The sequence below is a fragment of the Balearica regulorum genome, chromosome 1 (assembly GCF_011004875.1).
Source record: "Balearica regulorum gibbericeps isolate bBalReg1 chromosome 1, bBalReg1.pri, whole genome shotgun sequence".
In the NCBI taxonomy this organism is placed as follows: Eukaryota; Metazoa; Chordata; class Aves; order Gruiformes; family Gruidae; genus Balearica; species Balearica regulorum.
The window spans coordinates 23,433,651-23,460,177 of NC_046184.1; the positions used below are offsets into that span (position 1 = coordinate 23,433,651).

Sequence of the window (26,527 nt, forward strand, 5' to 3'; positions counted from 1 at the left end):
TGATACAAAGACAGTGCTCCTTCTTGTGTATCCTACTTAGTTGGTCCATAAGGTAGTGCTGGATCCTAGCTGGGATAGGAGAGAATATGGCCCTTGCTTTAAATTTAGCTTAATCTTTCAGCCTTTGCTTCAGGAAATTCATTTGTTAGTGCAAGTTTTCTACCAAGTCTGCTTGCTGTTTTCCAAATACACATTCAACATCACTTCTTCTGACACCCACCTCCGCATACTTGAGTATTTAATGGTTTACAATTAGCATGCCATCTTATGACTTCAGAACCCATGAGAGCTAAAATGAATATTTATCATTATAAAATCACCATAAGTTTAACCACCAAAATGATGCAGGTATTACATTTCCCTTTTGTTTTATTTTTTCATTGGTAGAATCATTGTTGTAAGAGCACAAAAAGAAAGTAAAAAGCTCATTGATCCACCATACTGACAACATCTTCAAAATCTACCAGTTTTCTGTTTGGTGATAACCTATTTCCCACAAGCTGTGTTATACAGAGCACCTGTAAGCAAGCCAAGCCTAGCATGGAACAATTTGTTTAAGATGAGATTTTTTTGTCTAGAAAACAACTCAAACCCACATTATTGTAGATCAGGCCTGAGTATGATCCCATTGTGAAAGCACATGAGTTAACAGCTGCTAAGCATGGTGCAGAGCAGCTGGACCGAGCCCCTGATCATGAGTGGGGCAGCGCCTGCCATGAACCTGATTTCCAGCTCCCACCTCTGCTCTCCTTCTCTTCATCATCCCCTGGCCCCAGGTGCTGGATATCACACTTGATAGCTGTTAGACAGAAGGCAAATGGATACTTATCATCACTGACACAGTGCAGTTCATATTAATTTTTTCATTCTTCAAATCAAGCTTTGGGATGACTGAGTACAACCTAAGTTTTACAGATCTGAGAACAGAGTTAGCGCAGTTTGGTGCTAAGACTTTTTTTCCCCAGAGTAGCTGAAGAGCTACTTTCCATCAGTGCCATTTTCATGTCTTTAAAATGCATGACAGATGCAAACCCTTAATTTCATGTCCTATATCATATTAACTAGGGAATGGGTACAATAGGAGTGGGTATAATTACGGGTATCTGTTCCTACTTGAGCTACCTGAAATGAGTCTCTGTCAGTCTGACTCCCTTCTTGGTCTGAAAACCAGCTTTTAGTGCTGCTCTCTCTTATGCCTGTTCATAAGTCCTTTTAACTGACCAGGTTTGAACACATTTCCTTTTTGGTAAGAAGATAGTTAGCTCTTATTTCTTCACACAAATGTTATATGAATCATAATTTTAGCCAAGAGAAATTTAGACCAATGTATTTTTTTAGGTACATCCCCAGACAATGACGGATAACAAACATTTTAGAAACCAGCAACAGGGACAAGCAGTCATCATTCCAAATCAGTCAGAAATGCTGACAGGGTGCAATATGTAGGCACTACCTGTTCTTGTGATTCACAGCCATAAATCCTCCAGGGGCATTAGGTGTCTGAACCATCTGCCCTTTGGCACCTCTGCAGCAAATGGTAAATCCATTGGTTCCATGTATGAGACATCTGTTCTCAAATCCTGTTTCTTCTTGATTTGGGGAAATGTCTCATTTGTTCACACTTCATAAGATTATCCTAACTACTGGCCTTAAAACCTCTTCTTTTAGTACCTCTGCTAACTATTTTGGAGGAATAATTATTCCTTATTCACTTTGCTGGCTCCTAGGAATCCTTTTCCTAGACATTCATCTTTCTCTGTTTCTGGGCACTTAGCCCAGGCTGTAGATTTCAAAGGCAGCAGGGTGCTGAGAGGTTAGACACCGTAATGTTGGAAGTACCTTTGTGGATCTAGCATTTCATCATTAGCTGAAAATTGATACTCTGTTATTTGTCTGAGTAACAGCTGTATATGCAATATATAGATAAGGGTATACACAAAGTGTTTTGTGTGTTGGAGATAGCTTACACCATTCATTATAAATGTAGCAACAAGGTTGAAGTGCATTTTATTTCATTCCTATTAGTTCTTAAGACATTCTTCAATGTAGAGATGCTAAGATGCATAGTACAGTCATGATTGAACTTGCTGCTGCAATGACAGAATGGTGTTTCTTCTACACCATTTTGACTGAAAATAACTTTTTAGGTACTGTAGTTTTTCATTGCTTGATATCCATTCCACACAGATTGTAGATGGCTGCATATAGTGTATTATATATACACATTTTGTAATATTTGCATTTGAGTTTTATGTGGAAAGAATGTTTTTTTTCCTAAGGGCCATTGCCTGAATAGAAATGGTTGAAAAGTGCACTCTGAAAATTTATGAGGTAACAAGTTATTCCTTTATGTCAATTTTTAGTGTCTGTTTTTGTGCCTGAATGACTTTGGGGACAGTTGAGACCTTGGCATTGTTTTTCAGTTTTTTTCTTTTCTAACAGTGAATTGCTGATTGTTAAATTTACAGGATGTTTGCTAAATATTCCTCTTACATTTCAACCCTGTTATTTGAAAAAGAGGTTGCAGTAAAGGACTTTTTAGGTGTCTATCACAATAGCTTAATATCAGTTTAGAAAATTGGCTAAAGCTTTTCATGGTACAGTGTCCATCTTGTCATTACTGGGTTGTCAAAGATACCCGGTGAATATGAGGGTCACCTGCTATACGGGCTCATCTGTTGTTATTGGCAAATTAGCTGTCCGTCACGGGGAGCCAGGCTGTTCATAAAAGTGTGAAGAAATGTGTTGCCAGAAAAAGGCACTATATTCCATTTTAAAGCAGATATAAATTATTTATGTTATATCTTAATACTATTTATAGATGGTAAAGAAATATGTACAAACAATTTTTGTTAGAAATGGCAGATATTCTGATTTGCAAATATTTCTTTCGTGTAAAGCAGGGAAGAATTCAGGATAAAGCTATACTGTAGTATGCGTCTCTCAATCTAATAAATTAATAATGTAACATCCCAAGAAATTGATGCTGAAAAAGGTGATATGTTTGCCTGTGACTAGAATTGCCTGATTTTATTTAAAAGTTGATATTTTTATACTGGCAGTTGATAATTCCATGTTTCATTTATGCCATGTCTAAACTTGATTCAAACTTAGGATCTGCCTGTGCAGAGAGCTATTGAGGTTGATGAGATTCTGCAAAGGCAGAACAAAATCTGATAAAGAATCCCCACCATTTTCCTAATACTGCATAGAATAGAATAGAATAGAATAGAATAGAATAGAATAGAATAGAATAGAATAGAATAGAAGTAGTTCAGTTGGAAGGGATCTACAACAATCATCTAGTCCAACTGCCTGACCAGTTCAGGGCTGACCAAAAGTTAAAGTATGTTGTTAAGGTCATTGTCCAAATGCCTCTTAAACACTGACAGGCTTGGGGCAGCTTTGAACCATTCCCACTCAGTCTTTGAGTAAAAGAAATAAAAACAGGCTTCATAAGTACCTTTATTTTGCTTCTTTGTTTTGCTTAAAGATTAAATACATTAAGCTTCAGAAAGCTAAAACAAGAGACTTCTATAATGTCTTCATGTAGCTTTATATCCCAAGCTGCATCTGGCTGGACCCTTGGTTTTTTTCAAATCCTGTCACTGGCAATGTGTATCAATCTAATTTGTGAAGTACTTTGGAAAAACAGAAGGTCGACTATTGATAGGGAAGACAAGACTGTTAAGAAAGTTGGAAAGCCTCTCCATATAACAACATAGCTATCTAACTGTGTTGTCTTTAGTTGTCTAATTATCTTTAATATGTAGACACGTATATGCCACAAATGCTCTTATACTTCAGAAAATAAATAGCATTCATCAAAAATAGAACAGCTCTTTTAAAACACATTCTAATTCTTACTCGCACTGAAGGCAATCTCCAGTGTAGAAGTATTTAGGTGCAGAGATGCAAAAATTATCATTTGTTTTGCTTTTGTCTAGTAACATGTCACTTTTTGTTAGAAATAAACATTTTGTCATTTTCTTAATTTTCTCATTTTGTTAATGATTAGATTCTCCGCAAGAGGCTCTTATTTTGCGAATAACAGGCAAGAGCAAACATTGGTGGGAGTTAGATGTACCAATGTGAATCAGGCAATAGTTCTTAAAGAAAAAAAATAATTAAAATAAACAAATCAGCAAACAATCACGGAAAGATCATCTATGGCATAGGAAGATGGTGACAATCTGGACAGAGTGCTTCGTGAAGCAGGCTCAAGGAATTTCTCTCCTCGTGTGCTCTAACATAGATAACAGTGTCGTAATTGGGAAGTAGAGATTCCCCTGCACTGATGTACGAAAGCCATTAGACATCATTGAGTTTCTGTAGAAATTTGTCCCTTTTTGGAGGACAGGTAAAATGTAAAGATTTCGATTAGCACTTTCCTCCTGCTGTCAGGAAGAGATATAAATATCACCTCTGAATTTGTGTTCGTTTGCTGATTAGTTTTAGAATATTCAATGAGAACCCAAAGCCTTTTAAATAATTAAGACAACTTAATTAAGAATGTCATAATAACAATTAGAAGTGATCTGTATGTATTCATTCGTAAGTGAACATTTCAAGTTCTCTACTTGATTCTGTAACCACACCATTTATTGTTAACCTTATACTCTCTGTTGAAAAAACAGAGGTGTATGGTAGTACCTGATACCAAAAAGCCACATGATGAACGTAACTGTCAAATTGCGGCTCCACAGTTAAATGCAATCCAGTAGCAAGGCTGGCTTCTCAGCTGCCATAAGTCAGGGTGGGTGTGCGGAACGCAGTCTAGCTGAGCCAGAGTGCGGTGCTTCATGTTATTGTCTAAAATGTTATAATAATTTTTATATTACACTTTTATAATACACTTTTATAATAAGCGTAACTGAGTTGTACACTTTAATGCAGCATTAAATGTGTAAGTTTGTACAGAGCCTGTACAAACTATGGACTATCTAAAGTATGGATATTTAGCATGTTAAAATTATTATTATTTTTTTTTCCTTTTAATTTTTCTCAGGAGGTGTTTGCATTGCTCAGTCACTCAAAATCCCTCGAGAACCAAGACCAGGAGAATTTGAAAAGATCATCAAGCGCTTGTTGGAAACTCCAAATGCTCGAGCAGTGATCATGTTTGCAAATGAAGATGATATTAGGTGCCTGTTTCCTAATTTTGTGTGTTGAAGATGTTTCTCTTGTCTGTGCAGAACAACGTAACACAAGAGGTTTCAGATTCAATCCCATGTAAAAATTCTTGGAAATCTGGTGATAAGAACTTGAGTTGCAATTATATATTGTGCTGCTCCTTTATTCTGTGGAGATCTAACCTGTTCCTAGTTCCTAAGAGTGCAGCTCCAACAGATTGTTATTTAGTGACTGAAAAGGAAGAAACCAATAAGAATGCTTGAAAAATATGGCTAAAGATGAAACAAATTAACTTGCGTAGTACTGTATCTTGAGTTCACTACAGCTGTTGTTGAATATGCTTTCAACTGTGAAAACTATTGACTAATTGGTTAATGTGAGCTTACTTATGCATGGCCGGAATTAATGATGTTGGGGATTCTCAAACGAGGCTTTGGGCAATGTGGTCTAGTGGAGGGTGTCCCTGCCCATGGCAGGGGGGTTGGAACTAGATGATCTTTAAGGTCCATTCCAGCCCAAACCATTCTATGATTCTATGAAATTCTTTGTAAATGCAATTTGTTTAATTAGTCATTTGTTGTTTGTTTGCAGGCGAATACTGGAAGCAGCCAAAAAAGCAAATCAGTCTGGACATTTCCTCTGGATTGGCTCAGATAGTTGGGGGTCCAAAATTTCACCAGTTCAGCAGCAGGAGGAGATTGCGGAAGGAGCAGTAACTATTCTGCCCAAAAGAACATCAATAGATGGTAAGAATGCACACGGCACAAACCCCTCATTTTCAGACAATGTTCAAGCACCCTAGCTCTCTTAAAAAATAAAAATAAAAATAAAAAAATAAAATCATGTAGTCCTTGATTACATGGAAATCAAGGAAAACTATGTAAATAAATAACTTGAGTTGACCTGATTCAATATTCATTTAATATCTCTGTTGAGATGAGGAGATGCTGAATCTGCAATTAGGCAGTCTTATAATTTTCTAATAACTAGAGCATGTGTAATGGAGAGTTTCTTACCCATAACCTGGTTGTGCTTTGGGACAAAAAGGAGAGTATCAGATGGGTGATAATGAGTTACCTCATTCTCCTGGGAGGAGATGAATCTAGGCACTGCTTTCCTCTCCTAAACTTCCTTTAAGAAGCCACTATATTAACAAATTTTCTGACTTGGTTTATGAACTGGAGGTTGTTGTTTGAATCACCTCATTTCTGGGAGGATACTGGACATCGTAGCATCTCTTACTGTCTGGATAAGTGCTCTAAACTGGTACATGACTAGAAAAACTGAGCACTATTGATACTTGCAGAATTTAGCCACATGGAAACATTTGTAAAGAGCTTAATCCAGATGGTATGTGTTAGTCATGATTTCATTATGGCTGCTGTGTCGTAGGTATAAGGCTGGTGCACAGTCTGATAGGTTTAAGCAGGAATCTTCAGTTTCTCAACTGGGGTCATTAGCCATATAAATAGAAGAACTTTAGGTGTCCTGGAAGCCCTCTGATTCAACAGAAAGGTACCTGGTGATTTCAGGTGGGCCTGAAATTAAATTTATTTGCATCACAGTCTTTGACTAAGTAGTGAGTATAGTTTGTCTAATTTTTTGTAGATATCCAATTCTTCATTTGGGTCATCTGTGTGTTAAAAATTAAGCTGTTTCTGTAAATATCTGCATTGCATTTTTTTAATTATAGAATTTTGCTGGAGCTTTATAGACTCTTTAACTGCTGTAGGTATTTAAAAATATCTTGTTCTACAGAAAATATGGAATAATATCAAATATACTAATTTTTAATCCTTATGTACTATGTTCATAAAATATTTTATTATAGTAGTTTGTACCTAAGACTTTTTCTTGTTCTGATATTTATACAAAATCTATTATTGTCAGTACATGACTATATACTGTATCATATTTTAATTTTTTTTTCTTTTTCTTCTATTAAATGTAGGATTTGATAGATATTTTCGGAGCCGAACGCTTGCTAACAATCGAAGAAATGTATGGTTTGCAGAATTTTGGGAGGAGAATTTTGGATGCAAGTTAGGATCACATGGAAAAAGAAATAGCAATATCAAGAAATGCACAGGTAACTGTGAAAGTAAAACATTATCTGTAAGCTGTTTGTTGGAGTGCAGGAAAGAAACTGCTTTCTGGTGTTCACTGTTCTGGCTCCCTTCAGTTCTTCAATACAAATTATTGTGTTGTAAGAAAAGTATGACATGTTTTTCTCAAACCGGGATAAAAAATTTATGGGCAATGCTTGAGAAAGTTAGTAGCTAATTTGCACAAATCCAATGATGGTACAGATATTGTTAAAGACCTGTGACTGTGGTTCAATTCCATTCATGTTTTCAATGACCTCCTCTCTTACTCCATCTATAGTTGTCAATATGATTTTTTTTAGTGAACAGGCACATCACAGTAATTCTCATATTGTAATCCCTGAAGTATATACAGAGAAAATTAAATTTCTGTTTAAACTATTGAGGTCTTGATGATAGGTCAAGTCATGAACTCCTTATTTAGTTTACAAACTGTGTTTGAGAATGGAGTAAAAATCAGATCAATAAGTCCTTATTACTTGTCCTCATGTGAAAAGAACAGGATTCTATATCATATTAAAAACCTGAAATTCTGTATGAAATTTGAGCAAAAACTCTATGTAACTAGCACTGGTGTTCTCAAACCTGCTTGCTAGGCATCATACCCATGCACAAGTGTCACGACAGCTAATATAGCAGTTGCATGGGTAGCTCTGAATTTCATCTCATGTATGAGATGTTGGCTTTTTGTTGTTCCGCGCAGGTTTACCACAAGATTGTTACCGTTAGTCTTCTGTGACTACAGCAGACTATGTTACTTTTTGTATAAATTTTGCCTAATGTCAGGGCTCCCAATGTCATTTCCTTAATTACCACCCCCACCTGGTGGCAGTGACCACCGTCTCTGTGACTAGTGGCAGCAGCAATACCCAGTTTTTGGCACTACATACATAAGTCATCAATGTGCCTTGATTTTCCTGGTGTTTTCCTTCATCAAATAATGTCGTCCACGTGGAACGTGAACATTTTTGTTTGCTTGCTGTTCCACGATTTCTGGCTGCCTGGTGACACTGCCATGCTGCCTTTGTTATGGGGGTGGACTTCCAAACTTTCTGCAAACAGAAACTGCGCACCAGCACCCCACTTCTTCTGGGTTTGTCAGACAGACATACTGTGCAGTTTCCAGGCACCTGCACCGTTAGTCCTACACTTCCTGAACCATCAGATTTATTGTATGTGTACTGTGCCATCAATTCAAAGACTTACTGCGCTGTGCTTCACAATGCACAGATATATCTCACACAGAAATATGAGATCCATTCTCTCATTCAGTCTTCTACATTTTGCCACATACTCCACAAAAAAAAAAAAAAGAAAAAAAAAGCGCATGATATTCAGTTTCTCACTGAGCTAAATGATAGCTCATTACTCTAATCTTTTACTCATTGGTCTTGATTCATACAGCAGTAAGTCATGGCTGGGTAGATAGCCATGTCTGGGAAAGAATTATTTTGTTTTTACTGTTTTAAGTTGAAAATAGATATTTTTTTGACGTTCTTCAGGTGGAATGAACAGTGTATGTGCTGTAGTTTGGGAAGCTCTAAATGTTACCACAGATGGTTGTATGACTTGTCTCAGCCTCATCACATCTGTCAAATTGAATTACCAAGTGAAAAGTAGTGTATAAAACGCATAGGCCGTATCTTGATAAATTCAAAGTAATTTGCGATTTGAAACGGATATCCGTGTATTTCATGCAACAACATTGTGGTATGCTTTCTGTGTCTGAAAACAGAAAGAAAACATATCTTCTGCACCCAGAAAGTAAACACAGTAGCAAGGGATGAGATTAAAATGTGGGCAGTCTCATATGAAGGTTGCACATGCATCTTCACCTGCAGGGAAAAACTAATGTATTCTTCTGCAAGCAAGGGTATCTATAAATGATAGAACCCTTGACTAAAACCGTTTAAAGGTGGCTTACTAAGATGGAAAAGACACTTGGACAGCAGCAGACTTAAAACAAGCTGATGATTCATCACAATCCCTATGCTTATCTAACTCAAATGTAAAGGATAGGGTAACAAAAATAACCAAAATGTGTTCCTTTTAAGTATACTGAATCAGAAGATGAGGGTGGAAGTTCAGAATAAACCTCCTGTGATTTAAGGAGAAATGCTAGGTGGAGAATGGGGGAATGACCCCCCCAGTCTAGACCTAGAGATTCACAAATGGCATCTTGACCCACCCCAGTTGAGTTGCCATGGCCTTCTGTGCACAAAAGAGAGGCAGCAATGAAATCCTGGCTGGTTCTTCATACCACAGCCCTCAAAGCAGACGAGTCGGCCTACTATGATCTTCTATGTCTGCTAAAGATTAAAGAGGGGAATATACCCCCATGAATCTATCTTTCCCTTGAAAGGCCGAAGACTTTATTTCATCACCAAGTCTACTCTGAAATAATAGTGGTAAATGAAATAAATGAATGAACCCCTAAATCTCAATAAGGTTATAGGAGCAGTTACATTTAATTGTTTGTAGCTTAACATTGAAGACTTTGATCCTTGGCTTATCCCCGTTGCCAGTTGTCCTTCCAGTGGATTTTCTCTGAAACTTTATGTGTGTTTTCTCAGTCGTAAATTTCAGCTCAGTTCTTAAGAGGAATGTATTCCCAGCTCTTGTTCAGGATTTGAAGACTGAACTTAAAACCATCATTTATCCTAATTTCCCCATATTTTGTCTGGGGACTGAAGATAATAAGATCCTTGCTGTCTTTTGCCCACCAGCCCAATTTTTATATCATGTTAATAGCCAGTGATAGACTGAAAGAAATCCAAAAGCTTGAGTGTTGTGGTTTAACCCAGCAGGCAGCTAAAACAACCACATAGCCGTTCACTCACTCTGCCCCTCCCAGTGGGATGGAGGAGAGAATCGAAAAGAAAAAAAAGTTAAAACTTGTGAGTTGAGATAAAGACAGTTTAACTGGACAGAAGAGGAAGATGACGACAATGATGATGATGATAATAGTAGTAAAAAAAGAATATACAAAACAAGTGATGCACAGCACAATCACTCACCACCTGAAGCCAATGCTCAGCTAGTTCCTGAGCCGTGCCTCCTTCCAGCCAACCCCCCAGTTATATGCTAAGCATGATGTCATATGGTATGGAATATCCATTTGGCCATTTTGGGTCAGCTGTCCTGGCTGTGTCCCCTCCCAGCTTTTTAGGCGTCCCTCACCTTCTCGTTGGCAGGGCAGTATGAGAAGCCAAAAAATCCTTGACTACTTGGCAGCAACTAAAATATTAGTGTGTTATCAAGATTATTCTCATCCTAAATCCAAAACACAGCACTATACCAGCTGCTGGGAAGAAAATTTACTCTATCCCAGCTGAAACCAAGACACTGAGCTACAGCCATAATCTGAAAATCTCCGACTCCAAAGATATTAAAAGGCAAATTGATAGGTATAAAGTTCTCAGGCTTGAGATGTTTTGTTAGGCATTCCTGTTTATCTTATTTAGGAGATACTTGAATCTTTTTCTCATATGACATCGGTAATTCCCAACAACAACAACAAAACTGATATCCCTGTTCTCCATTTGGTCGAGCTATCTGTTCATAACTTCAAAATTTTACTACCTGCAGTAAGGATGCTACCAATCTGATCCGATTTCAAGCATTTTTTTCCTATGAAGACACTAGAAAATGCTTCATAGTGAAAGATATTATTCTCTTTTATTTTCCATGTAACATCAACAGTCTTTTTAGCATGGAATGTCCTGAAAGGGATTTCCTCTCCTTGTTCAAGGTTAAGAATTACCTCCTTCTGTCCTTATACATTAATGATTATTATAGTCTAATCTTGTAATGGCTTAAACAGTTTATTTAAAGAAAACTGCTATTTTAACACTGTTTGAAAATACTGTTTATTTCTGGTTGCTGTTGCTTCTTATTCCTAAAAGAATTTGTGCTTTGGAGATACATACAATTTTAAGTTTCTTTTGAATTTGTCTGATTGTTTGCTTTCTGATTTTTACCAGTTTACAGAAAGCAATGATTCATCTAAACTTTGAAAAAGTAATTGCTTTGCCACTATTGATTTGCAACTAGCTCTATGTGTTTCTGAATGTAAGTGTACATTGACCAAATCATCAAGATTAGACTAGTTCATTGAAAAATATTAGAGATACTGCAATTAAAAAAAAAGAATCAAATCGCGTCATTAACTTAGTAAACATGAAACGATAATTCAATGACTACCCTTAAAATTTTAACCGGGGAAGGGGAGAAAACTCATTTGTCTTTCTACAACAAAATGGAAAAGAATGGGGCACTACAATCATTGAATTGTTTGTAGTGGTTACAAGAAGCTTCACTTTACATATTTATTCAAGGTGCAGGTTTTCTATATTCAATAAAAAGATCTTTAGTGAGACAAGAGTCTTTCAGGGATCTTCAACAGCCTTCTTTAGCACTGGAATCTTTGTGGGAATGAGAAATGAGGGGATGAGAAGCTTTTCACTCATCCCTGTGCCCCAGCAGAAAACTATAAAGACAGAGACAGCACTCATCCTTCGATTACCCACATTTCAAGAGGAAGGGCTTGCACCATGGCTGCAGGAGATGGTGGAGGCAGCATGCTTCTTGCTTTACTTTAAGTTTAACATCCTGGAGAATTTTCCCCTATGCTCAGCTTCCCATTTGAGTCAACTGGTGGGCCAAGTCTTTGGTAGCTGAAGATTTAGCATTACTTAGAAACATTGTGGACTGCCCTGATTTATTCCTGGTGGTGTGTTGTTAACTCCAGCTCTTAGTTGTTGAGCTATTAACTGTTAGTCCTACCTTAAGATAAGTTTCTCGACCTTGTGTTACTTAAGAAATATACAAAAGTATGACTACAAAGATCTGAAAATAATCAAAGATATCCCAGAGTACTCTTTGCATTGCATTCTGGGGCTGACAATATGCACCATTGCTTTTTCAGAAGACCAAAACACAGTGATAGAAAAAAAACCCCCAGCATTAATAATGAAGAGTTAAGGGAGAAGGGCAAGAATGAAATGTACTCAGATTTGCTTCCATTAACCTCACAGAATGTTAATACTTGATTTCATTCTAACAAAAAATTCTGAAGTGCTTTTTACACATATATGTGCATACGCATACAGATATTTGTTTGTGTTTGCATGCATAAGCAGACAGGAATCTAACACGAAGTAAAGTTGCTTCCTGTATCATATTTTAATGTGTACAATGGTAACCTCAAATTCAAATCTGACATAAGAAGATATAGTTCCATTGAGATTTGTTCTGGATTTTCCCCATAGTATCCCTTCAAGGCATGCATTTATCATAGTATTTATGGTCTTTGAACAGCAAAATGTGGCCCTTAATAAAACCTCAATAAAAATATTAATTAAAAAACCTTGCTCATGCACATCCCTACAGAAGTGGTCGCTCCCCCTGTTTTGTATGGTTAGCATTTTAACTACTCAGCAAACCTAATCAGCCTTTAACTGCCTATAATGACTGACTGCACTGCTAAAAATAAAAATGGAAGAGTTTCCAAAAGCATATAGAGACCTGTGTAAATTAGTCTAATTTCAATTTGCTCTATCAAACTAAACTATTTTTTTCACTGAAAAAAATCACAGTGCAGTACAATGGATATCATGCATACTTAGAAATCTACAGATACATTATTTGTTTTCTCTTAACTAACCTCTTTGAAAATACAATTGCACCTAAAAATATTAATAGCAAGAAGTAGATTTACTCATATGTGTATGCAGCCACATTCTGAAAAATTTATAGAACAAATTGAACAGTTCAGTAGCAGAATGTGAATCTTGCAGAGGTACAGTGCATTGCTATTTAGTTTGAGTAATGGTTTCATTACCATAAAATCACTTCTAAAGCAGTTTTTTTTCTTGATGAGACCTACACAAAGTTAAAAAAAATCAGCATAGATGTAGTTGAGACACATAGTGAGTTGTATCACAATTCCCAAAAGGCACTAAGGCTCAGGAGGTATTGTTCTCAAGCACACAGAAAGAGCTGCGTGCTCTCCTTCATCGTGCAACTTCTGTGTTGTGACCAGTATGTTTAGACATAAGAGATAGAAAGGGCAATTCTTCTTCTTTCTCTTCTTTTGCTGTTTTTTTTTGCCATTTTCTTGATTCCCATTTGAAACATAGCTTATAAACATATTGCAGAAGGATTTTTGATTTTTTTTAATTTATATTTATAAAATGTCTATTGTTGTTTTGTGTAAGTGCAGTAATGCTATGTAAAAATCACAGCAGTCAGATTTGCAGCATGATAAGCAGGAGCCAAGTTGACTATTGAATCTTTGCTACTCATCACATCAGTTGGACGCAAAATACTTTGAGGATTATTTGCCATAGTCTGAGCTGTTTCTGATTCTGCTTTGGACATTACCTTAGAGCTATGAAAAGTGTGCGTTACAGGTAGCTGCACTGCAGTGGTCTCATGCTGCTTCTAAAGTAGCATTAAATCAAACTGCATCATGTGTCATTAAATAATATATGGAGCCAGAGAACATTTACTTTTGATTTTAGGACAATAGATCATGTCTCAGGTGGCACCAAGACCTCTTCCAATAACCTAAATGAAGTTTAATCTCTTTATTATGGTATACCATAGGCCATAAATTCACCATTTTTGTAGATTTTGTCCAGTTCCAAATTTCAGAAGCCTGGGTAGTCAATTCCAAAGAAAAAGTTGATGTCTGACAATGGTGAGTGACATTCTGCCAAAATTAACAAGACTGAAATACAGGCTTTCTCATGCTATACATCAGGTCAGAATGTTCAGACCAAATTCTCTCCTGATGGTGGAGAACTGACAGGCATGAAACTTGCCATCTCTCTGCTGTCAGTGTCTGATAGACTGATAAGTGATAGAAGACCATAGCTTAAGGTATATTTGACCAAAATGTACGCATTCAGTTGTCTTACAAAGGGCCAGTTCTGGCTCTTATTCCAGAAGCTACAAAATTTCAGAAGATTCAAGTTGAACAGTATTTCCTGCTAGCAACTGGTAACGTGCATAAGTGTTACTCAATACGTCCGAGAGCTGTCAAATCAGTGGACCTAACATACACTGCCCATTCACTGATTTGATTTCTTCATTTCACTTGCCGTCACCCATTTTGTTATTTCACCAGTTGTTAGTATTTTTAAATCTCTTTATAATATATCCAGTGGAATATCACTTCTCAATCTTGTCAAAGCTTAGATTCACCTGCAAAATGTATCATTTAAAAAAGCTTCTTATTCTAATATGAAGAAGAAATTGTTGATATACTCCATAGAAGTCGTTTCTCTATAATTTTATTCATAAATAGGAATTCAAGTTGTGTATTCTGTAAGGAAATGTATAATTTTTAGATTTATCATGTTTTACAAAGTTATGAGTCATATTCCACTGCAAAATCATTTAAATAGAGAATCTTGCCATTTTAGATTTGATACGCTTGCTGCCAAGTTGGAATACTTTTAATACGCATATATATGTGCACATGTGTGGATGTGTTTTCTAGTAACTTATGAATCCAGAAATTCTTATTCCAGCTCAGACTCTCTGCAAGAATGGTATATCCTAGTGAAAGAATTGTTGCTTTAAGTACAATTTTGTGTGAACTACGGAACCGCAACTTCTCAAATGTAGCCTCGGAAAACTTGTAACCAGTATTACTTATGATGTAATTTAGATGTCACACATGTAAGAATGACATCTGTACACAATCTTTGTTCCTGGGAGACAATAGTAAGTGACTCTGTCATTTCCAGTACCAGCGCAACCACTTTGGACAGATGCTAGTAGAATGGGAAAGTTGAAAGTCAAATGTTGCCTGTCGTACATCAGTTTGCTCTTCTGGTTCACCCTTGCTGTGAACAGGAAGACATGTCTGTGTAAGCCCAAGTCCCAGATATCCTTCTTCAGGTAGAAATATTTGTTGTTTTCCCTTCTGAGCAAGTTCTTGTAATCCTGCCTTGTGAGAGGACTGGAAGAACTGTTTTAATTTTGTATATACATCATCTGTGCCATTATTCAAACATTTCAGGTTACAGTTCTTAAACATTTTATAAGTGTGCACATTTGATGTTCATACTTGCTACCTGACTAGATGCTTCATTAGAATACAAGTAGTACAACAAAAAGTAGTTTAAGTCTGCAAAAAGGACCATTAGCTGCATGGTTTTCAGTGTCCTTGGATGTTGTCAAACAGGCTGATCTGCTGTTTGTAACCACATAGGAAGTTACTCATCGTTCAGACCTGTTGACCACTGCTCAACCACTCTAGCACTGTTCTGTGAACTAATGTGGTTGAGAACTTTGGAGGTGAAACTTTGTTACCCAGATCAGCAGCAGGCATGTTAATTTGTTTGAAAATGTTCTTCCATATTCATAAGTTATGGTCCATGATACACTTTTTTCCTGGTCTGCTGTGTGGTGGGGAATACCAATACCACTCAGGCAGAGATACAGTGGCCTTTATGAGGTACCTTCTTCCCCAGGTGGCCCAGTTGCCCTGAGACCATGTGTATGCTATCAAACAGTGCACCTCTGCAGAGCAAAGCAGTCAGTGACGAGCATCTGAGATCCTCACTGTACTTGTTTCAAGAGATTTTACTTCAGGTTAGTATGGCTGTTTAGGCTGGAGGGCCATAGCTGTATTTCCAGTACTCATCCTCCAGTTTGGTTTCCTCTGAAAGGCACTGGGATTGTACACAGCAAGGCTGCTCCACCATTTGAAATTGGGGGCAGTCAGGAAATTTGTTTCACAAGCGCATTCCTTAAATAAACCATGAATATATCTGCACTCAAGGGACTGAGTGGGTAGAGTTGAAGAAAGGCGGACACTCCCCTCCCTCCCCACACCATCTAGTGTTTTTAGAGTCTGTATGACAAGGGAAATCAGTTGCTCATGACACTGATCCTTCTAAGTCAGAAGGCTATAGAGCCCTCTTGGTACTCAGTTCCTGAGAACAAGCAGGATTTAACTGCTCCTGGCCCTTATTTGCAGAAGACCGGTAACCACAACCTAACATTGCATTGTTCTATTGATTAGTTGTTCTGAGGGGGAAAAAGTCTATTTAATACACAGCTCAATATTTATAAGCTATTTTTAATGTTCTCGGAGTGTGCAATGATTCAAGATGTGTATTTAAATTTACCAGTACACTGGTTCTCCATAGATGAAAAAGATGTAGCTCATTTGTCCTGTTTTGTAACTGCAGAAAAATGTAAAATTCACACATATACTGGAATACAGAGTGACTTACATCATAAACTTTTGAAGGAGAAGTTCCCACAAAACAGCCTTTTCTCTATTAGTTAATACTTGATTTACAGGATATCAACAAGTTAAAACAAATATGAGCACAAGGGAAAAGAAAATGGTAAACCAAAGGAAATTATTTAATCTTTCTATTGTGATTGTTCTACTGATTATGTTTGATATTAAAAGAAGCTTCAACTTATTCTGGTTTTAGACACCACCAATACTCCAAGTAAATCTATATTTTAATAATTTTATTAATTTTATAATATAATTAGTATAGATAAAGTAAGTGGTTTCATAATTTCATGAAGCAGCAATGAAAATATTTAGTTTGGACTGGTTTTAGGTCATGAACATTTTCAATACATTGAATAATTATTCACCTGTGAAATTCCCCTGATTTATAAATAATTGCTCACCTTTTGTGGAAGGGAGTTCAGATTGGTCATCTGTAAACAGATGCAGATGCTTTTTAATCTACCAAGTAGAATTTTATTGCAGAAACAGACCCAGCAAAATCAATGGGGCATACATAATGGGCTGTAGTATAAATCAGTGTAGAAAAGGAGGTCAGAATTTGGCTTTTAATGGATAAGTGTATATATTGAATGTACCAATTATAGTTCAATATTTCCAGAATGTTATTTGTATCCAATATTTGAGATAGGTGTTTTTGCATGGAGGGTTCTTACGAAAGGTCAGGTAGAAGCACAAATGTCCCCAATTTGTGTTAAAATCAGTGTATTGAGGAGGAGAGATGTATTTGTTACATTGAACTTACATTGGTTTAACTGCATGGCTGGGCATAATGATTTTGACCCAAATTCTAGCTCTGGACTAGTGCATGTTCAGGACTTGCAGGATTGCCCTTGGGTGGAGCTCATGAGACAGGATTTACTTAATTCTTTAACTTCTGCCAGGCCACCTCCGCATGTCTTAGTAAGCTGCTTAGACTGGTATGACTTACCCTATGAGGATGCCCATCTCTCTTTACAGACTGCCAATAGACCTAGATGACTGATTTCGAAGAGTGCCCCACTTTTAGATTGTGCAAGTCAAGTGAAATGAATCCCATTCCATGGTTGCATGGACCACCACCATCTCAACAAAGCAATCTGCCTTCCCAATTCATTAAGACCCTGGACATAACTCTAATATTTGATTATATTAATTATGACTATATTACTTAAATGTTTAGAGGTAATTTGGCATCCTTACAGGTATTTTTACAGATAGAAACAAAAGGGAAGGTAATACATGGCAGTCCTCTCTACACAGATTATCAGCAAATATTCCTCAGATCTGAGTATGTGACTATTTGTCTATTGATCATACCACAGTTTTTTGGGATGCAATATCCTGTTGAATTACACAAAATATTTTAAAGGGACTAATTGACAAAGTTTTGTATTTAGGCTTTGTTTAAAAACAAAATATTTAATTATTCTGGCCAAGATCCTTTTATTTTGTGATGAGATAATCCCAGGAGACAGACAAATTAAGGCTTTAAAATCTTTGATGAATCTACATAATGTACATGATCTGTCACTGAGACAAAAGCAGCTGGTGTTGCGATCTCACATGCTACATACCCTGTAGAAAATAAGTTACTTTCAATTTATTAAAGTGATACTGTGGAATAAGGTGAGCTTTCTTAAGTGGTATCTTCAGCTGTATCAGTAAACAATGGGTGATTAATGCTGCGGGGTTTTTCTACTGTATCTTCAGAATTTACTGAAGTTTTGGTAGCCAAGGATGGTCTTGGTTGATTTGTTACTGTCTTAGATAAAATTCAAGATAGTGAAAGAGAAGGTCTATGTGCTACATACATTCCACCTGACCCCACAAAATAATAAGACCCAAAAGCCTTCAAAAACTCTGTGGTCGTGGGGCAGATGGTGTGCTGAGGCTATGGTCTACCATGCTGTTCAGGTTTCCCTTGCTTCCTGTCTGTTCCCTACTTTTCCATGTGCTCAAGTATAAACTCTTTTGGCCAGAGGTTGCATTTTTCAGGGTTTTTTTTTTTTTTGAACAGTGTTTTCCTATTCTATCAAGCAAAGAAGAAGAAAAATGAGTTGGCATTTACACATATCATAAACCTGTTTGAAGGAGTCCAGTGGAATTTAAGTGCCCCATAAGCATTGTTTGGCTTTTAGAAAACAAGGGTGCTTTTTCACTCTCAGTGTTCAGTTCTGACTGTTGGTAGACTTTTTCATGAGCCATAGCCTTGAAAGAGCAGTTCTTCAGAGACTCTTGGATAGATCAACAATTATTGTCTCATCTTGAAATGAACAAATCATTTCCAACACCAGAAACACTTCAAGGTAACATTTTAAATTGTCTCTTCCTGTGACTTTTGAAACTACAGCAAACAAGAAACAAATCCATTTTATTCCTTTTAAATTTTGAAAAAGAGCCCAAGACTCTAAAAGTGGCAGTTTTAGGAACCTTGTAAGTGTTGGCTCGGAGAGCCATAGTATAAGGTCTGCAGTTCACTGAACCTTCTTGTAAGATATATTACATATAAAATCTGAAAATATCACAAACAGTCCATGTATATGGATTGATTTTTATTTTTAACTTTTTGGACAGAAATGTTAGCATCTGCCAAAAGGCTATAGTAGAGAAAAGCAGTTTGCAAAATTGAATAGTATGACCATGAGAAAAAAAGGCTGTCATGTGTTCTGCATCCCACTTAAAAGCATGTAACTCTGGTGGGTTGACCCTGGCTGGGGGCCAGGTGCCCACCAGAGCCACTCTATCACTCCCCTCTTTCATTAGACAGGGGAGAAAAACTTTAATGAAAAGCTTGTGGGTCGAGATAAGGACACGGAGAGATCACTCACTCATTATTGTCATGAGCAAAACAGACTGAACTTAGAGAGGGAATTCATCTAATTTATTACTAGGCAAAACAGAGTAGAGGAATGAGAAATAAAACCAAATCTTAAAAACACCTCCCCCCACCCCTCCCATCTTCCTGGGCTCAACTTCACTCCCAGCTTCAACCTCCTCCCCCCTCAGCGGCACAGGGGGACGGGGAGTGGGGGTTACAGTCAGTTCATCACACGTTGTTTCTGCCGCTCCTTCATCCTCAGGGGGAGGACTCCTCTCATCGTTCCCCTGCTCCAGCGTGGGGTCCCTCTCATGAGAGACAGTCCTTCACGACCTTCTCCAACGTGAGTCTCCTCCACGGGGTGCAGACCTTCAGGAGCAAACTGCTCCAGCGTGGGTCCCCCACGGGGTCACAAGTCCTGTCAGCAAACCTGCTCTGGCGTGGGCTCCTCTTTCCACGGATCCACAGGTCCTGCCAGGAGCTTGCTCCAGCGTGGGCTTCCCACGGGGTCACAGCCTCCTTCAGGTGCCTCCACCTGCTCCAGCGTGGGGTCCTCCACGGGCTGCAGGTGGAATCTCTACACCCCCTCATCCTTCCTCCATGGGCTGCAGGGGGACAGCCTGCTTCACCATGGTCTTCACCACGGGCTGCAGGGGGATCTCTGCTCTGGCGCCTCGAGCACCTCCTCCCCCTCCTTCTGCGCTGACCTTGGTGTCTGCAGAGTTTCTTACATCTTCCCACTCCTCTCTCTGGCTGCAAAAGCGCTCCCTAACTGGTTTTTTTTTCCTTCTTAAATATGTTATCCCAGAGGCGCTGATTGGCTTGGCCTTGGCCAGCGGCGGGTCCATCTTGGAGCCGGCTGGCATTGGCTCTGTCAGACACAGGGGAAGCTTCTAGCAGCTTCTCACAGAAGCCACCCCTGTAGCCCCCCTGCTACCAAAACCTTCCCATGCAAACCCAACACAGTAACATTCCTCAAATTCTAGATAAAAACTCTCCAGAAAGAAAAATGTACAGACCACAAATTAGCCATTGACTTTGTAATTAGTAATTTCAAATAAACAATAGACGCAAGATTACAAATGTCTCTCACAGAATTTGGCATGAGAAAAGGAGGCTAAATTTGCTGTATAAATTGCCAATTATTTACTGATAGATAAAGCACACACATTGAGGGATTTAATTCCTGGAACTCATTGATTTTATTTATTAATTAGACAGATATATATAATTCTGCCTTTTCTCCAAAATTAGGGTAGAAATTTAATAGGCAAAAACTTACTCATAAACTTTTGATACCTCTCCACTGGATTTGAAGTGAAATTGGTAGTTGCAACAGTATTTTAAAGTGGAGAGAGAAAAAAATAATGAAAGGCAGAAGAATTAATTTGCTGTATTAGACTGTACAAGTCTTCATGTCAGCTAATAGAACTGACAGTGAGTACGCAAAAGTCTTTTACATTTGTAGTTTCTGTGTGCAGTGGGATAGGGTAGAACGTAAAGATCAGTACCTGACAGCCTGCAGGAAAAAGGGCAAATAAATCTATATACTACACTGTTGCTTCTGCACTTTTTCAGTAGAACTACCTTTGGCCTAGATATCAGCCTTCATGGTAAAACTTTCCTAGTGCTCTGTGTTAAACATTGTTCCTTTACACAGGTTCCGATCGACCCATACCTTTGCAAGTTGCAGTACGAGACTTTCAGGTCTGCGTAAGATTTGGTCTGCATTTTGGAGGAGTATTAAGGTCACTTTCCATTTTGTCTGAACTATTCTCACTAATTCCTCTGTGAAATTGTGTTTCATGTAATTTATGATGATAACAAAGGAAAGAGGGTTTGGAAAATGAAACCAAAGATTTTGCAACTTAGTTGCACAGAGATAAAATACAAAAGATGTATAATGGCCAAGTCTTCAATGCTGTACACGAGTGTTGCTTTATTGACATGAAGAGGTATGAGATTTGAGAGGATATGGCCCCCCAAATGAGAGTAATAACTTGTTTTTTGTGTGGAAATCACAGAGAGGTCAGTAATCAAAGGCAAGGTAGGATGAGAAAAGCTTTAAAGGAATGATCAGAAGGGAAGCTACATTGCTTTTCACTTCAGAAGACAAGAGTTTTAGATCTTAACAGTGGGATGAAAATAAGCAGAGCTTTATAGACAGGTTGTACAGAGCCTTGAAATAGAGACAAGAAGTTTGAACATCCTATGAAAAGGGTAACCAACCAAGAATTTGGCCTCAGCGATACTAAACTCTAAAATTCTCTAGTACTGATGAAAGGAAAATTTTATGTGGGAGGGAACTGCAGTGCGTATTACTCCTTGAAATCTCTTTTGGTCTGCTGTTATGTGTTTCTATTTTCCACAGTTTATCCTTTTTGTTTTTCTCATTTTAGCATGAATCACGCTTCTGAAAACAAAATAAGATTTCTTGCAGTCTCCTTCACTGTGAAATTGAATCATGTTGGCTTTTGCTTTTAGAGCCTTTAAGATCAAGGCTATATGTTTACTTTCAGTTATATATGTGACATTAAAAAAAAGAAAGTGTGCTTTTAGAATTTGGATGGTGCTTTTACCACCTTTCTTGCCTTTTTATAGTGCTCCTTTAAAAAAGAAAAAAAAAATCAACATCCCTATATTAATTTTTTTGGTTTATTTCTTTATTTCTCTTCTTTTTTAGAAGGTGTATCTGAGCATATTTTGGTCATGATTACAAAGGAGATCTTTTGTAGTCCTATCTGGAATTGGGTGTAGTGCACTCCTCCAGATAAAACCCAACATCCTTTCTCTTCTTGGGGTTCTATGCTTATTGTTCATGTTCGTCATTTACAGTATTTCTTGCTGATGCTTCATTATGATATTTACCTGCCTGAAATCTGGCTATCTGAAATTTCAAATGATCATGTTTTCTGCTTCTTCAGTCTCTATAACTTTCTATAGCATTTCATTTCCCTTGAAACCATTGTGGCTGAGTGGCCAAACTCATCATCCTCTCACTGTTTGTGATCACTCACAGAGTTCAGTTGTGTGACACTTGTTGCTAAGGTCAAATTTTAGATTCTTGCCTCATCTGTTCTTTAATATACAGTGTTAATTCTGCACCTGGTCTGACATCATTTGTCATTCCTTGACATTTGACTCATAGTGCTCAAGTCCTTAGTAGCTAACTTTTTTATAAGACTATGTGCATTTTGCTATAGCTCTGTACATTAATTCCTTTATTAATGTGGTTTTGACTAGGATTTTCTTTTCCAAAGTGCTCCTTTTTTAAAACGGAGTTTTGAATGCTAGTTTAAATTAGTTCTCATTTGAGGGTAAGGAAATTAATTACATTATGATCAAGCATTTCAGGTGTAATCATGCCTTCAAACAGTTTAGAAATATAGCTCCCATCCTGCAAGGTAGGGAGTATGGGGCCCACTCATGCATCTGTGCAGGGCTGCAATGAACTCTGTAACATTTCACAGCTGAAAGGACTTAAGAATGATTATGGTAACATGCAAAATGTCTTAAATATATTTTCTGCCCATATAAAAATATTCCATAGCCAGTTCCACAAAGAAAGAGTAATTTTAAGTGCCTGTACTTTGCCTTCTTATGATACCTCCCTAGAGTGTAGGTGGTTATTTGAAAAACTGCATTATTAATACTTTTCACTGGTCATATTTTCTGTTCTTCAGCTTTGTATGTGATTTATTTTCTGATCAAAAGGATGATGAAATAACCCTATTCCTTGGCTTTTTGGCAGATCTACTCTCTGGGGTGTTCCATTTTTAAATATCACTACAGTGTACAGCACGCATGTGTATATGTCTCGGTATGCATTTATTCTCCTATATAAAATCTCTGTTCCCTCTACCTTAATTCCATTGTCATCTTTATCTGTATGCAAGTCCACAGAGGATGCTTTTGGAGCAAAATATTTTGCCTTTCCCATCTCCTTCCCTCTAATCTTTGTGTTACTGATCTCCAGTTCAGCATAGAAACTCTAAGCAGGGGGTGGAGAACAGCCGATGGAGTTATTAAGAGTCAGAGCAGGATGCCTGGAGACAGAGGAGCTGAAGCTGTGGGAGCTGGGATGTGGGGCTGGACCTCTTGGTGTTGACAAGCACTGGCAGGCCACGGGGGAACTGTTCCCAGTCCCTTCTCCCTTGTTCCTAATCTCAGATGATATATTTCAACTGTTCAGGAAAGCGGAGCATTTCCAATGACTTCTGTTATACATTCAGGACCTATTTCAGAAAATGGGGAAAAATACAGTAAGGGTGAAAACCTTTATTTTTAATTTATTATTCAGGAAATCCTCTTGAGAAGTGGAACTGCAAAGACGACCAATCTTCTATTTCAAAAAGGATTTTGACATTTGGAATTGAAATTAAACCAGACCATTTTAAAATTCAAAGCCAGAAAGAATTAAACCTTATTCTACTTCAATGAAAATACTGTAGTGTGTTTTCTAACATAAGAAACCAAATGCATGTAACCAAAAGTTTCAAACTGGTTCACTTGTAGAATGCAACAATCATATTTTCAACATAGTGATGATTTTCCGTGTTGTTTTCCCTAGAAACCAAAATGTTGGTAAGTTTTTTAGAAAGTATTTTTGTTGTGATGGAAAACCATTCTCCAGTGAAATGTAACTCTCTAACAAAGACTCCCCATAAGTCTATAGTTTAAGATGAGAAAAAATATATGATTTGGGACCCAGAAAAAATAATTTTTATCAGAGTAGTGTATATATAATTTATTGTATACAGTACATATATGAACAGCTACCTGTGCAAATGTTTATCTAGCACGTAGTTGATAGAGAAAATAATGACAATATGTATAAATGACATGCTGATTATGATGAATCACACAGATAAAAATGTTGACATTGTCTCTGGACAATGGCTTTATCTTTTGAAGGGGCTATTTTTCAGAAGAGAATATCTAAGTTATGCATTTAATCTCTTCCTCGAAATCAAAGATGTGATTGTACAAGTAGAATATCAGGTGGGAGCTGGGTATACTCACCACTTAACACTTACGTATTTCCTGAAACCCAGCTAAGTCAATAACTACAAGAGGTTGAAGCTCTCTGGAGAATGCAAATCTGATGCTCTTATAGAACTTTTTTTATTTTAAACTCATTTCCCAAAATTGCAGCATTCATGCCTCTTCTCTTATCCTGGCCTATGACATCCTGAAAAAATTAAGATGAAAACTTTAACAAGTTACTGTCACAGGGACATGTTTCTCAGGAGTTTTGAAAGACTAAATTTTGGCAGTATCATGACATTAGAAATGAAGTAGATCTGGTTCACAAGAAGTTATTATTCAAGAAAGCTGTGGGTTTCTTTGTGTTTAATTTAAAGTACAGTGATAATTGTGGAAATATCTTTAACACAAGCTTTTCTTGTTCAAAAGATTCCTTAATGTTCTTCCTTATTTGTGGGGACTATTGTATTGTTCTGACATTTAGAAAAACCAAGCCCCTCTTACTGCTGGATAAACTTTTCCTGGCCAGGCATTAGATAGAGCAGCGCTCTCTTCAGTATTCATTGTGTACAACAGACAAATTCTCGGTTTTTCAGGAGCCACCCGGGGTAAGAACGCACTCAGCTACGTGGACACAGATTTCATCCCAGCTGTGAAATTACGTCAGCTGGCAGGCTCTGGTGGAGGGGAAGCATCTAGTGACTGTGAAGGCTGAACAGGCTTCAGGGCTCCAAGCAAAGAAAAACCTCCAGCCAGACCAGCGGATATTTTACTTTTTGTTAGGCTATGTGTGGACTTTAAGATTTCCTTTTTCAAAAGAGTGCATTGTATTCATACACTGTGGTTTCACTGCCACTTCAGTTATTGATAATCTAAATACAGAAATTTCCCCACAATTAGAAACTGAAACTTGATTTATTGATTGCTAATTCCAATATAGATAGATTGGTAATATTTTAGGGTGTGATTTTGCTTGTTAATGCGAGTGCTTGTGAATAGAACTACGCAATACAAACCTAGGTCCATTGTCCATTCTTACCTGCCAAAAAAAGAGAGAGAAATAAAAAAAGGAAATGTTACTTCTATCCTACTTCAAATCATGTATTTCCTACCTGTTTGATTACTTATCTATTGCCAGTAAATCTGTGCCACCCTTTAAAAAGCTTTTACACCTGTAGATGCTGTCTGGCCTGTGTTCTTCCACTTCCCTTAGGCTATGTCACTTACATAAACTGAGCTTAATGAGGTGATTCTCAAATGAATTTCGCCTTTTAAAGGTTAAATATTGTAATTACAATTCAATTGTGAGGAGAGCTAAAGGACTTGTGTGGACATAGCAGCCTGAGCCTGGTGAGGTTGTGGATCATACCGCTTGCTTCCCAGCATCATGCTAAGATGCTTTCAGCTTTGGGGAGTGGATTCCTCCCTGATTTTTCCTTGATTGCAGTGTGTTGCTCCATACTACACCAAATCATTCTAGTCTGAAGGGGAAGGTGACAATGTTTCACACTTGCCTTTGGTAGTTGGTTACAAAAGCTCATTCAGAGAACACAGGATGTGGAATTTATAACCCGGATACTGAATTTTTCCTTTCTGAGATGTGAGAGGTTGGGTACAAGTCTGAAAGACTCTGAAAGCTCATAGAAGTCTGGCTCTGTGGCACTTGAAGATGTTTATAGGGCGGAAATACAGGTAAATCTGCCAAACAAAGGAGGAACGCCAAACAATGGCTGAGGCTGACGCCTGAAGCAGAAAATGCTAATTCATCTAACTGTAAAATATGGAGTGGTTGGACTCTAGGACAGAGGGGAAGAATTATGGCGTTATATGCTTTTCACTGTAAGGAAGGGAGAAAGGAAAGAATTTTATTTTTATACTGCCTTTTTGTTTAATGATTTTATTTCTCTGTTATTAGTTTCTTCACCTTCTGCTCTTGCCATAATCCATTCCTCCTCCTTATTTGATTTGATCTGTAGATTTTATTGAACTATGTCAAATCACTCTGTAGAAGCAACTTTTGGATTAGCCTGTGTTTGTTAGGTCTTAGAGTATAATAATTGGGTACCTTCAGGTAGGCTTGAAAAGGAACAAATAGCATGAGCTTTCACTGCAACTATTCAGTGTGACAGTCCTACGAGTCTGAATTGTTTTGACTGTTCTCACTTACAGATGCCAGTAGTCTTTTTTGTGGCAACTGATCCCCAGTTGAGACTC

At 37.6% G+C, this 26,527-nt stretch overlaps 1 protein-coding gene across 3 annotated transcripts in view; it reads left to right on the forward strand.

The window, feature by feature from the left end:
* Positions 1 to 26,527, forward strand: part of GRM8 (glutamate metabotropic receptor 8) — a 360,387-nt gene that overhangs the window by 156,711 nt on the left and 177,149 nt on the right. For all 3 annotated transcript variants that reach the window (XM_075742925.1, XM_075742922.1, XM_075742930.1), the window contains exons 4-6: positions 5,009 to 5,144; positions 5,725 to 5,879; positions 7,085 to 7,222. In XM_075742925.1, coding sequence (XP_075599040.1) covers positions 5,009 to 5,144; positions 5,725 to 5,879; positions 7,085 to 7,222 — 429 coding nt within the window. The remainder of the gene's footprint in view (positions 1 to 5,008; positions 5,145 to 5,724; positions 5,880 to 7,084; positions 7,223 to 26,527) is intronic.